This window comes from Gossypium hirsutum, chromosome D01, assembly GCF_007990345.1.
Source record: "Gossypium hirsutum isolate 1008001.06 chromosome D01, Gossypium_hirsutum_v2.1, whole genome shotgun sequence".
In the NCBI taxonomy this organism is placed as follows: Eukaryota; Viridiplantae; Streptophyta; class Magnoliopsida; order Malvales; family Malvaceae; genus Gossypium; species Gossypium hirsutum.
Genome location: NC_053437.1, coordinates 33,846,514 through 33,858,752, shown reverse-complemented (window position 1 = coordinate 33,858,752; position 12,239 = coordinate 33,846,514). Strand labels below are relative to the sequence as shown.

General features: G+C 29.1%; 1 protein-coding gene and 1 long non-coding RNA gene across 3 annotated transcripts; one reads left to right on the top strand and one right to left on the bottom strand.

Annotated features, from left to right (window-relative positions):
* The first annotated feature begins 282 nt into the window (after positions 1–282).
* Positions 283–5,480, top strand: LOC107921039 (AT-hook motif nuclear-localized protein 1). The gene is made up of 5 exons (XM_016850891.2): positions 283–865; positions 2,101–2,168; positions 2,729–2,860; positions 3,454–3,615; positions 4,916–5,480. The coding sequence occupies exons 1-5, from the start codon at positions 481–483 to the stop codon at positions 5,267–5,269; spliced, it is 1,101 nt and encodes a 366-aa protein (XP_016706380.1). The 5' UTR covers positions 283–480; the 3' UTR covers positions 5,270–5,480.
* A 1,506-nt stretch (positions 5,481–6,986) lies between these two features.
* Positions 6,987–11,034, bottom strand: LOC107920902 (uncharacterized). 2 transcript variants are annotated; one of them, XR_001690818.2, is made up of 5 exons: positions 10,796–11,034; positions 10,306–10,343; positions 8,885–8,956; positions 7,413–7,493; positions 6,987–7,311 (listed from the first exon to the last, which is right to left on the bottom strand). It is a non-coding gene; the product is annotated as an uncharacterized lncRNA (long non-coding RNA). The 2 variants fall into 2 exon arrangements; XR_001690819.2 differs by having other exon boundaries at positions 7,413–7,490.
* Between the last annotated feature and the right edge of the window lie 1,205 nt (positions 11,035–12,239).

Here is a 12,239-nt window from a genome sequence, read left to right as displayed (position 1 = left end):
GGAGTGCCACGTGTACTTTATTCTAACATATAGAGACTAGTTTTTAATAGTAGAAATGAATACAAGTTTTAAAAGGATTCGTTTCCTCTCTAATCTAATGTATAATGATTAATCTATCTATTTTTTAAAATAGTAAAACCAAAATACATCCCAACTCTTAATATAAGAATCTTCATAGTTCTTTTACCGGTGGAATGCCTACTAAAATAGATTTATAGAAAAAAAAAACATGAATCATTTTCTAAATTGTAAGGGGCAATTTGGGAATAAAATATGAATAAAAGCATTCTAGCAATTGACCCTGTTTTTAAGCCTGTAGAGAGTGCATACAATACAAAGAAAAAGACCTTAGTTTCCCACAATCTCTTTTCCCTCCTCCATTAATGGAGGGAAGTTTATAAAATTTCTATATTATCTTTCTCTATTTTGAAGGAAACCCAGTTCTTTTTTTTCTCAATTTTTGGTTTGCCATTTCCGAGAATGGAAGAAAAGGAGAGCACCATATCTGGGTCACTAGGCAACTCGGAGACTGACTCACCACCTGCACCAGTGAGTAGCCTTCAAGTGTTGCCTCTGGTGATGAACATCAACAACATGAGCTCGGAAACAGCGACGACAATGACTTCAACAGTGATTCCAGGACCAGGTGGAAGAACACTAAGTGATTCTTTAGGGAAGAAAAAGAGAGGGAGGCCGAGAAAATATGATGCAGATGGGAACCTTAGGGTACCATATCAGATAGTGACAACGACGACGAATTCACCTCCTGGTTTCACTTTATCTCCTTCATCTCCTACTGAGTTCTCATCACACAAGAGAGGTAAAGGAAGGTCCCCAAGGAACTGGCAGCTTCTTGCTTCTCTAGGTAAAGTTCAAGAAAGTTTAAGAGTTTTTTTTCTTTTTCATATAAAACTCTGTTTGGTTGCCGAGAAAGTACTGCAGAAATAGTTCTCAGCTTCTTGCTTTCTCTAGGTGAAGTTAAAGAAAGTTAAAGAGTTGCCTTTTCTTTCTTTCTTTTTTCTTTTTGGTTAATAGGTTAAAGAGTTCTTTTATTTTGTTAAGTTTCATAGAAAACTCTGTTTGGTTCCCGAGAAAGTGCTGAAATTAAAAAAAAAGAAAGAAAAAAAAAAGGGCTTGTGATTGGTTGCATTGCATGTTCACTCCTTTCTTTGTTTAATGGGGTAAATAATTCTCAGCTTACTTACCAAGAATAATTAAAAAAAGAAGAAGAAGAAGAAAAAGATAAAAAAGCAAAACAAAACAAAAATGTAATCTCTAATGGGACGTAGATATATATAGCCTTAAAAGACTTACCTCTTTTTTAGTATTTTTGGCTTCTCTATTTCTCACCCAACACATTAGGGTAGTTGATTCATGCTTTCTTTGGGAAGTGGAAGATTTAATTAAGGTTTTATACTTTCAATTAATAGATTTATATATTCATTAAAAAATTGAAGTAACTTTTAAAAAGTTTAATTAGTAGTATTTATGTCATCAAATACTGAGAATTGAACTTAGAATATTTCTGGAGAAATCATATATTAAATAATAATTTTGTAATTTTGTTAACATATAAATTTCTTGATTAATAATAAAAAATATATATTCAATATTAATTAAATAAGAATACATCATTCAAAATTAAATTATTTGATGCATGAATTTAATAAACCAAACTGATATTAAGCAAAAGATTATTGTATTTATAAGTAATGTGACATCAAGTTTGGTGCATAGATAGAAAGTTAGAAAACATTGTTCATTAAATCAAATATAAACAGTTAATAATAAATGATAGGTTTCCACATTAATTTCAACTATGAGAATTGGCATTTTGCTTCTGGTTTGATAGAAATTAATTACTTTTAACTCTCTCTAAAAAAGGATATACATTTAAGTTTAAAAATAATTTAAAAATAATCTGATATATATAAAACTTCAAAAAGATATCTATCTTTTTTGTTTTTCAAGTTACGGAAAAAAGATATCTATGTTGGTGAATTTTGGGTTCACTTTTTTTTTTTACTTTTATTTTAGTGAATAATTCTTTTATTAATTTCTTTTCTAAATTAATTACAATGTTAACATATATTTGGACAGGTGAGTTGTTTGCTTACACGGCCGGCGGAGACTTCACGGCACATGTGGTCAAAGTTAATACCGGGGAGGTAATTTTCAAGATCAGAAGAAAAGAAAATTCAAATTTTCTTATAAGTGTTGAGATTATATTAAAAAATTATTTGCTAAATTAAGAAATATAAGTAGTGAATATAATTATATTATTTGATAAAAATAAATATCAATTTTAAAATATTATTTATTTTTAATTTAAATTTCATTAATATAATATTTTATATTATTTTATATAGTTTGGATGAAAGATAAATATGGTAATTTGAATATCTTAATATATTTTTTATTTTATAATTTTATATTATTTTTATTCTTTAATTTAATATTATTTGGTTATATATTTTTATAATTTTATTAATTAATCAAAATTATTAACACAGTTAATTATTCTCTTAACCCCAAATATCTTTTAGACATCTTTTAAGTATAAGTTTTCAAAAATATATTTACACATTTAACTATTGTGTTTTGAAAATTCCATTTTAATAAGAAGAAATGTTTAATATAGGGAAAAAGAGAGAGAGAGAGAGAGAGAGGGAGAATTGAGGGTAAATTTTGATATGAATTGAGATCTGGGTTTTGATTGAAAAAGCAGGATGTAGCAGGAAAAGTTGTGTCATTATCACAAAAGGGTCCTCGTGGGATTTGTATTCTATCAGCAAATGGAGCTGTTTCTAATGTTACCCTTCGACAACCTGGTTCCTCTGGTGGGATTTTAACATTCGAGGCATGATTTTCTACCTTTTCCTCTCCTTTACTCTTTCATTTTTCATTTTTGTTTCCAAATACAATTATTTTGGTTTAAGGTTTTTAAAATTCAAAATTCAAAAAATAATGCCAAAAACATCTATTTTTGTACTTAAAAATAAGTTTTGAGATTAAAATTTTAAATGTTTCCACATTTAAAAATTATATTATAATATGACATCCAAATATATGAAAACTTTTAAAATATATACTCTACTACATTAGACATACATATTCATCTAAATACTCTCAAACATATTCGGTATTTGTACAAGATAACTTCCATATCTATTTTAAGATTACATCTTCTAAAACCTAACAACGTCATCTTAAGTTTCATATTTGAATTCTACCATTAAAAATAGATATGTGTTATTATTTCAATGACTCTTTTTATTTCTTTTTTAAGTAACATATGATGCTTACGATAAATGCCATGGTTTATATGTTGCATTGATTGTATGTTTTATGTTGTAACAGTTTCTAACAATTTATTTGTTTGCTTTTTTTTTTTTTTGAAAGATGATTTTTTAGCATATTGAAGTTGAAAATTGGAATTAATTTACTTTGCAGGGGCGTTTTGAGATATTGTCTCTAACCGGTTCATTTACATTCAGTGAGAATGGGGGTGTAAAAAGCAGAACCGGTGGTTTGAGTGTTTCATTGGCTGGATCGGATGGTCGTGTAATAGGTGGTGGGCTTGCCGGTGTACTGTTGGCCGCTAGCCCTATACAGGTAAGTCCTTTGCTTTCTTTTTAGACATAGGTATGGGATATCATTATTAAATTATAGTTTTCGTTCTTGTACTTATTCAGTTTTTATATCAGACATAATTTCATCATCCTATTATTATTATTCGCACCACCAAAAAAAATCCGTTAATCAATTTTTTTGAAAATTTTTCTCATAAAAGAGAAAAACAGTACAAATTGAAATAATTTCTTTTTAAACGGTAAATCAGTGTAAAATAGCTTTTTACATGGAATAGAAGCTGTTGCCTTTTTAGGGTTTTTTTTTAATTTTTATTTCACCACTAATGAAATTTTTTAATAATGTTAGTGATTCCGAGTAAGAAAAAATATTAAAATAATAAAAAATATATAATGTCAAATTAAAGGATAAAGAATAAATCTTAAAATTGAGTAGATTATCTAAAATATTAAGAAGGTTTTAGTATTAGTCGTATTACATTTTATCTCTATTAAAAAATTAGATAAATTAGTTTTTATTAGTTAGATTAAAGAATAAATTAGTCATTTTATTAAAAAATTTCATCAATTTGTATCGTTAAAAATTGATATGGTTGCAAAATAATTAAACAATGACACATGGTGTGCCACATGTACTTAATGCTGATGTATAGGGATCAATTTTAAATAGTGGAAATAGATGAAATTTTTAACAAAATAACTAGTTTGCTCTTTGACCCTAATGTATAAGGACTAATTTGCCCATTTTTTAATTAGGGAGGGCAAAGTGCAATTTGACTTCTAGTACAGAGACCTCCATGATACTTTTACCATTTGGATGATGATATATTCTAGTCAAATTATGGTTGGTAACAATACCATGGAGGCCTTTGTATTAGGAGTCGGATTGCATTTTATCCATTCTACTCAATAAATGGGTAAAGTAGTCCTTGTACATTAGGTCAAAGAGGAGACTAATCCTTTTGTTAATAATTCTATCTATTTTTGCTATTAAAAATTGGACCCTATACGTTAACATAAGGTACACATGGCACACCAAGTCTCACTATCAAGTTATTCCGTCAGTCCCGTTAGTTTTTAATAGTACAAATTGATGAAAATTTTAATAGAAATGATCAATTTGCTCTTTAATCTAATGTATAGGGACTAATTTGCCTATTTTTTAAATAAAGGGAGTAAAATACAATCTTACTCTTAATATAGGTTCATACTTTAACCTCATCCAAATCTATGAAAAGAAAACATGTTGAACCAATAGATATTTGTATCCTATACTTATACATGGAGTGGTATATATACATATACTTCCATTTCTTTTGATGTAGATTGTGGTTGGAAGCTTCATGCTAAATGGCTACAAAGTGCATAAAAGGAAGCCTTACCGTGAGCAGCACACAGTTGCAGCTTCTGCAGTCGCCACCGCTCCTTCGGCCATGGCGATGGCAGAAGAAGGAAGGCCAATCATCTCACAAGCAAAACTAGATTGTGAAAACAACGTGAAACCAACATCTCCTTTCCAAGTGGGGAGCCTTGAGGAAGCAAGTAAAAACATAACTGATCATAAAAACATAGCAAATATTGCAGCAGCCTCCATTGTTTCTGGTTGGAACAATGGCTCAGAACCGGCCTCTATCCATCGGCCATCCCCTGATATTAACGTGTCTGTGCCTAGTGAATAGGGTATCATCCAAGGTAACCCCTTGAAAAAATTTTCATTTGAGGTTAACTTTTTAGTATCTTGCAGAATACTGACATGATAAATTTAAAATTTTATTTAGATTATCATTTGTATTGAAACAGATGTAGCAATTAGATGCAAAATTTTATGAGGTCCGAAAGGAACTTCACTAAATTTAGACAGATTTATGAACTCTTATTTTGTGTCGTTAACATGTTTTTCTTGTTGTTTACTTGTTATGATTTTATTTGCAAAATGCGTGAAGGTGGTCTAGCTTTGCATTCTAGTGAAGGTTTTTTTTTGGCTTTATTTTAAATTGGCCCTTGAACTATATCGCAATTTTCAGATTGGTCTTTAAACCTTTTTGTTAGAACTTGTACTTAAATTATCAAATTTTGTCCTATTTACCACCAAAATACCATCCAATAAGATTTGACATGTGGCATATTCTTATAGGATGTCATATACTATTTAGGTAAAATGGAATAAATTTTATAATTTAAGCACCACTTTTGACAAAAAAAAAATAATTTAAAGACCAATATGAGAATTGAGATACAATTCAAGCACCAATTTATTAATAAAACCTTTTTTTAACATAATGAAGTGTTATAAAATGGGAATGATAAAAGTTAGAACAGTAAATTTTAAATCGAAATAAAAAAAATATCTAACACGATAAATTTAAATTCGAAGCTAATTCAACTCAAATTTGTCAATCATATACCTAAAAATAATTTGCACTATGAATTACCTAAATAAAAAGAATATTCAAACTTCAACTAGAATTAAACTAACTTAAAATAATCCAAAATTGAAATAATTAAACCTAAGTGTAGAATCTATACACCAAAGTTTGAAATGATCCAATCCAAAACCTCATCTTATTAAACTTGATTCACCCCAAGTCGAAATGCTTTAAAACTTGAATAATTCAAAACATATAAAAATTAAGTTAATACAAAATCAATTTAATTTGTTCATTTGAATGATGTAATTAAAGTGATAATAAAAAAAAGCTAATGAATTGTTTTGTTGGAGTAAAAATGTTGACTAATTAACAATTTATGTTTTGTGTGCATAACTGATATTTAGGGATTCGATTTATTTAATTTGATTTAATTAGCTACTATTTAGGGATTTAATTTCCATTTTATTTTCCTATTTTGTATATAAATATCTATTTTTGGTTTTTCCAACAATTATCAATAAAGAGAGAAAATTTTTCATACCATATTGAATTTTTTTTATTTTAACATGGTATAAAAGCTAAATTTCCAAATTTGAGAGAAAATTTCCCCAAAATTCTAACACCACATTTGGTTGTGGGGAATGGAATAAATATTGTAGTAATATAAGGAAATGGCTTAAATGACCAGAATATCCTTAGTAGAACTTTTTTTTTAAATAGACGATTGTTGTTATTGTTATTAAATTTTAATAGCACTATTAAATATAATTTAATAATAATAAAAATAAATAATTTAATCATATTTTAATATAATTATTATTAAATATAATTTAATAATATATAATTTAATAACATTCTTAATATAATTTGGCTCATATTTGGTTCATCTATAAGGAAGGATGTACTTTTGAGATTTTGTAAGGAGAATCTATACAGATCAGTCACTGGCAAATGCTACCCTCTCATCCTACACACACTTAACTTTTGTCATATAAGTGATTCCAGCCATCAAATTTGACACAATTCCTTTTACCAAATCTACTGCCTCATCTCACTACATGCCTAATATGAAGGACAAAACATAATCTCATGGGATCATAGTTGCCAAAATTACAAATATTGATCCAAAAACAATAATTATTCTCATTTATATATATAAAATATCAGACATCTAAACACGAAACAAACCCCAGCAAGCAGACCTTGTTTTAACTTCTCTATATTTTTTCCCCAACCCATTAACATCAACTCCAAAAATATCAGAAAAGAAAAAGGGCTCTGCTGCTGCCATTGATGTATCTTCAATCTGAATCACTTTCCATACTCCCTATGGCCTTCAATCCCCTTAGTCTCTGCATCATGCCAAAACCTTACATCAGAAACATGGATAATAGCTAAAAAAATTATTGCATTGTAGGAAATGTAAAAGAAAAGAAACCAAATCATATGTTACCTTCTTAGAACTCTTCTTTTCCCTAACTTCATATCTTTCTTGGTACATATCAGTCAACCATGTTCCAAGGCTCACCAGCTACTAGGGGTGAGTATTTGATCAAGTTGAGTCGAATTGAGTCAAAAAATTTTAAGTTAGTCGAGTTGAAGAATCCTATTTTAGCAACCAAACTCAATTTGAATTTTTTTTCGAATCAAATCGAATCGAGTCAAAAAATTTTAAGTCAAGCCGAATCGAATTAACGAATCCTATTATTTATACTTAGTGGTGCGTTTACATGGACCGATTATTTAACTAGTAGACGAAGTACAAGATTATTTAACTACATAAACAATATAATGGTTTTGTCTTTTAACTTAATGGGTAAACATTTATCAAAACGACGTAGTTTTGCCTTTTAACTTAATGGTTTTGACTTTTAACTCTTAAAAAAGTAAACATTTATCAAAACGACTTAATTTTGCCTTTTCTTATTTGGATTTTTAGATAACTCGAATTGTGTAATTCATATTCGAGTTAAACCAAAAAACTTAATTTTTTATTCGAGTTTATCCGAATAACTTGATTAACTCAAATAATTCGAACTATTTAATTCAAAATTTGAATTTTTTGTCTAATTTTTCGATTCGAATCGGATTTTGCTCACCCCTACCAACTACCACCACAACCTACCAGTACATGTCAAATTTACACCAACAATTTATATGAAGCCTACATTATGCTTCAAATACATCAATGTTTACTTACAAAACTAAACTAAACTATGCTTCAACAAAACGAACCAAGTTGCTATTTTCAAGTCTTAGTTTGACAATAGTTGAAAAAGAGTAGATAAGAGTTGTATGATTAGTTATGATGCTCATGAACTTATATGTACACCAAGTTAAAAAAAGTTAAACTAAAAACTACAACAATCTAACTAGCATTGAGCAATGTGTAACCCTATATACATGTTTGTAATGATGTCACGATCAACAAAAAGACAAAAACAAAAAATTAAACTTACCAAAAAAAAAAGAAAAGCCCAAATCAAAAGAAAAATCCAAAGGGAAATCACTTATGCACTACAAATGAATAAAATAAAACATTACAACCTAACAGAGAGAACTGATTATTCTAACAAGATTTCATAAACTCATCCAGCACTTCATAAAATGACAGTTTCCAATTCACTAAATTCAGGGTACTGAATATTTTATAATGCCAATGATTTGAGATATGAAACCCATAAATTTACAAAGACATCATACTATATAAAGCAACAAGAATCAGCAAATAGTGTTACTAGGATCAACTTTGGGGAAGATTCAAGGATCAACTCTATTCATAAAATAAATTTTCTAACTATGGCAATTGCAGAGAGATAACACCTCTTATGAAACAAAAGAAACAATAATAATACACTGAGATTTATACCAATTAGTACAAAATTTATAAAGCAATCGTGAAAGGAAAAGTAACACGATACTCACAATTGTACTCAGTCCATCCAATGGTCTGATTTTCCAAATCATACAAAACCAGCTTGTTGGAAAGCACTAAATCTATAGGAAACAAAACAAAGTTCCATGAAAAATTCAAATTACTTTAATTTCAGCAAATACTATTGCAACTTACGGTCTAATAAAATCAATGCTACACGGTACACACTCAAGAATTCCATTTAGTATTCACTTGGATTTGATGAGTAAAATCTTTTTAATCCAAGTTATAAAAATAACCAATCATTTAGGATAACCTAAAAAAACATGTCTAAAAAAGGACAATAGGACATGATAAAAAGGTATTTTTAATGATAATTTAAAAGAATAATCAACAATACGAGAAGACATAAATATACCATTATTTTTCAATAAAACATCAGTATAAACCTTGCAGAGTAGCTAGGACAATATTGCAGGCAATTATTAAAGTATATATTAGGTATCCAAATTAAAGTTATGAGTATCACGACCAAAACAATATAGATCCTATAGAAATTACATCAATATACAAACTACAACAAGAACAAAAACATATGTGGAAAGAAGTGCAACAATGCAGTAATTTTGAAATCATATTTTTCACCTTCCAATTGAGCCTATAAAGTGTGAATTTCATGAAAAAAATTCTACATTAGAATATAAAAAATAGAAAAAAGTAGAGAATTCAATTAACTAAAGAAAGTCCTCTCTCATTCTATATTCTCTTGCAACTGTTAGAAACCACAATATGTATATATTGTTGATAAATAAGTCCATCACTTTTAACATTGATTTTTACAGATTTTTTGGAGCCATTATTGATAAATAAGTCTATCACTTTTAATCTGTTATTTCCTTATAAGCCAATACTTATTTTGGGGAGTCCATTTCATTTGCAGCTTCTATATCTAGTTTTAATGAACTATCAAAAGCAATTGGAACAATAGCATAGTCCATGAAGAAGACCTATAAAAAGAGAAGAATTATCCATTGGTGTTGTAATTGTGCCAATGATAACCATTCAAGGCAGGCTATTGTATTGCAAACCAAAATATTTGCTTAAGGATCACAAAAGCAAACTGATTTTCAATTGTAGTGGAAATCATACCAAAGAACCCAAATTAATCAAATTCAGTATGACAGTTCAAAAACCAAAAGAAATATGAAAACCCCTAACAAGAATCAAACATATCTTTTTTTTGTTCAACAAAAATTAAACATATTGGCAACATTAGTCACCAAATTCCTAAAGTCAATCAAGTTGTGTGATCCAATTAAAGAGTTGAAAGAATGATAGATTAACCGAGCAAGAATCAAAGAAATTTCAATTAAAGAATCAAAGTCAATCAACATTTCTTCAATCGATGAAGATGAAACCCAAAAAATCAAAATCAAAATCGGAAAACAAAAAGCTATTAAGACAGACATACCTCGTTAATTCGACAATCGGAGGTTAACTGATCATTCACTACAAAACAAAAAAAAAACACAGTTCACCATTTTTTATCAAATCTAACTATAAAATGAATGGGAAACTAATGAAACCATTTGCAGTTTTATACCAATGGGTCTTGATTCTTGAAGTGAAAATTACATTTAAAAAATGGCACCTAGAAAAAGGAAAAGAAACCCAGGAATGAGCTGAGAAAATTTGAAGAATATGAGAGAAAAAGGGTAAAAAAAAAAAGAAGCTTAAACCAACATGGGCTGGTTGACAAGAATCTGAAAAGAAAAGAATAATCCCCATTTATTTTTTGTGTTGATGAATAAAAAAGAAGAAATTAAAGAAGGAAATTTGGAGATTTACCCAGTGAATAAAATGGGTATCGAATGATGGAAACAAACATCGGCGACGGAAGCAAGGTGGTCTAAGATTCAAACAAAAAATAAAAAATACAAAGAAAATGAACAACAAATTACCCGATAATGGCAGTAGATTTGGCCTCCAACTTTGTTACTCACTGTAACAGGAGCATCTAGAGAAAATGAAGAAGGCAGATGAAAAGAGATTTTTGTCTTCAAAAGTAGAAGGCTATTACGGACGACAAAGAATAGCCAATTCAGAGCCCTATCTACTGAATGGGTATTCAGTGCTCACCCGTAATAGAGGCCTGCATGGAATGAGAATTCGACAGTAAAAAATGAACCAAACGAATAAAACACTGTTTAAAATTGAATAAGCACTGAACTGAATCATTATTCACGCCAACCAAATGTGACGTAAAATTAAAACATTTGGTACTTACCCCATTAGGCCTACCATTTTTGTTGGAAAAATTGGTTTGAAAATAAATTTTGTCATCATAAGTTTAAAAAATTTTCTTTAAAAATCGACGGATTGTGATATTTATGACAATAAAACTCTTTTACCCAAAATATTAAACATAAAGGAGCATAAATTTAGAATGAAAATAACATACAAACCATCAAGCCAAATACGTTATTTCACATAATCATGTACTCAGAACCATCTCATTTCTCTTATATCATCATAAGTCTATCACAATTTTCAACTTAATAATCATACAACTCATGTAAGATACATTTCATCTCAAAATTCAATTTCATGATTTCATGGAACATAACATATTAATGTTCCCAATTCAATCCACAATTTATATTTCATTTTTCATTTCCAATTTCATTTCATGCTCTTTTTGCCATATCAAAATCATAAACCATCGTTCTTTATATCTCTATTAATATGACTCAGACTCAGATGGATACACAGATCTAACCAACACACTAGTTTGGCACCCACTGCCTTATCGAATAAATCTGAAGCAAATAATTACGACCAACGCTATCAAATACATTGACACCCAGTGTCTCATCAGAGAAACAGAAGTAAATTGGCACCCAGTGCCTCATCGACTCATAGTAGAAGAAATCCCTGAACTCTTCCTATCTTATGGCATGCCAATTATATCTTACTTTAACCGAGCAATTAATAGGGTTTTCATTTCATAATCCAGTACCAACCAATGTCATAATTTCACAATTATTTCAATTAAGTACACATTTATTCAACATATATAGTAGCCATAATTATCCCAATTCATACTCAATTTTCATAATTACTAAAAATACACACATTTATCAAACATATTCATTTCAATCCTCATAATCGTTATTCGATTCAAATCATCCATTATCTTACACATCTTCTAGAAATAGAACCACTACAACTACTTCCACGACCCCTACCCGTATGTGCAGACTTTTGAGTAGAGACAGGAGTAACATTATCACCTTTCGGGCACTCTCAAGCAAAATGCTCCAATGATCCACAACGAAAATAGGCTCATGCTAATTTACAACATTCACCTCGATGCTTCTTCCAATAATGCTCACAATTAAGTAT

Excerpts from the sequence above, each read along its gene's own strand:
- LOC107921039 (XM_016850891.2), top strand. The coding sequence starts at position 481 with ATGGAAGAAAAGGAGAGCACCATATCTGGGTCACTAGGCAACTCGGAG. Across the intron at positions 2,169-2,728 it reads TCAAAGTTAATACCGGGGAG|GATGTAGCAGGAAAAGTTGT; the intron begins GTAATTTTCAAG and ends TTGAAAAAGCAG. Across the intron at positions 2,861-3,453 it reads GTGGGATTTTAACATTCGAG|GGGCGTTTTGAGATATTGTC; the intron begins GCATGATTTTCT and ends TTTACTTTGCAG.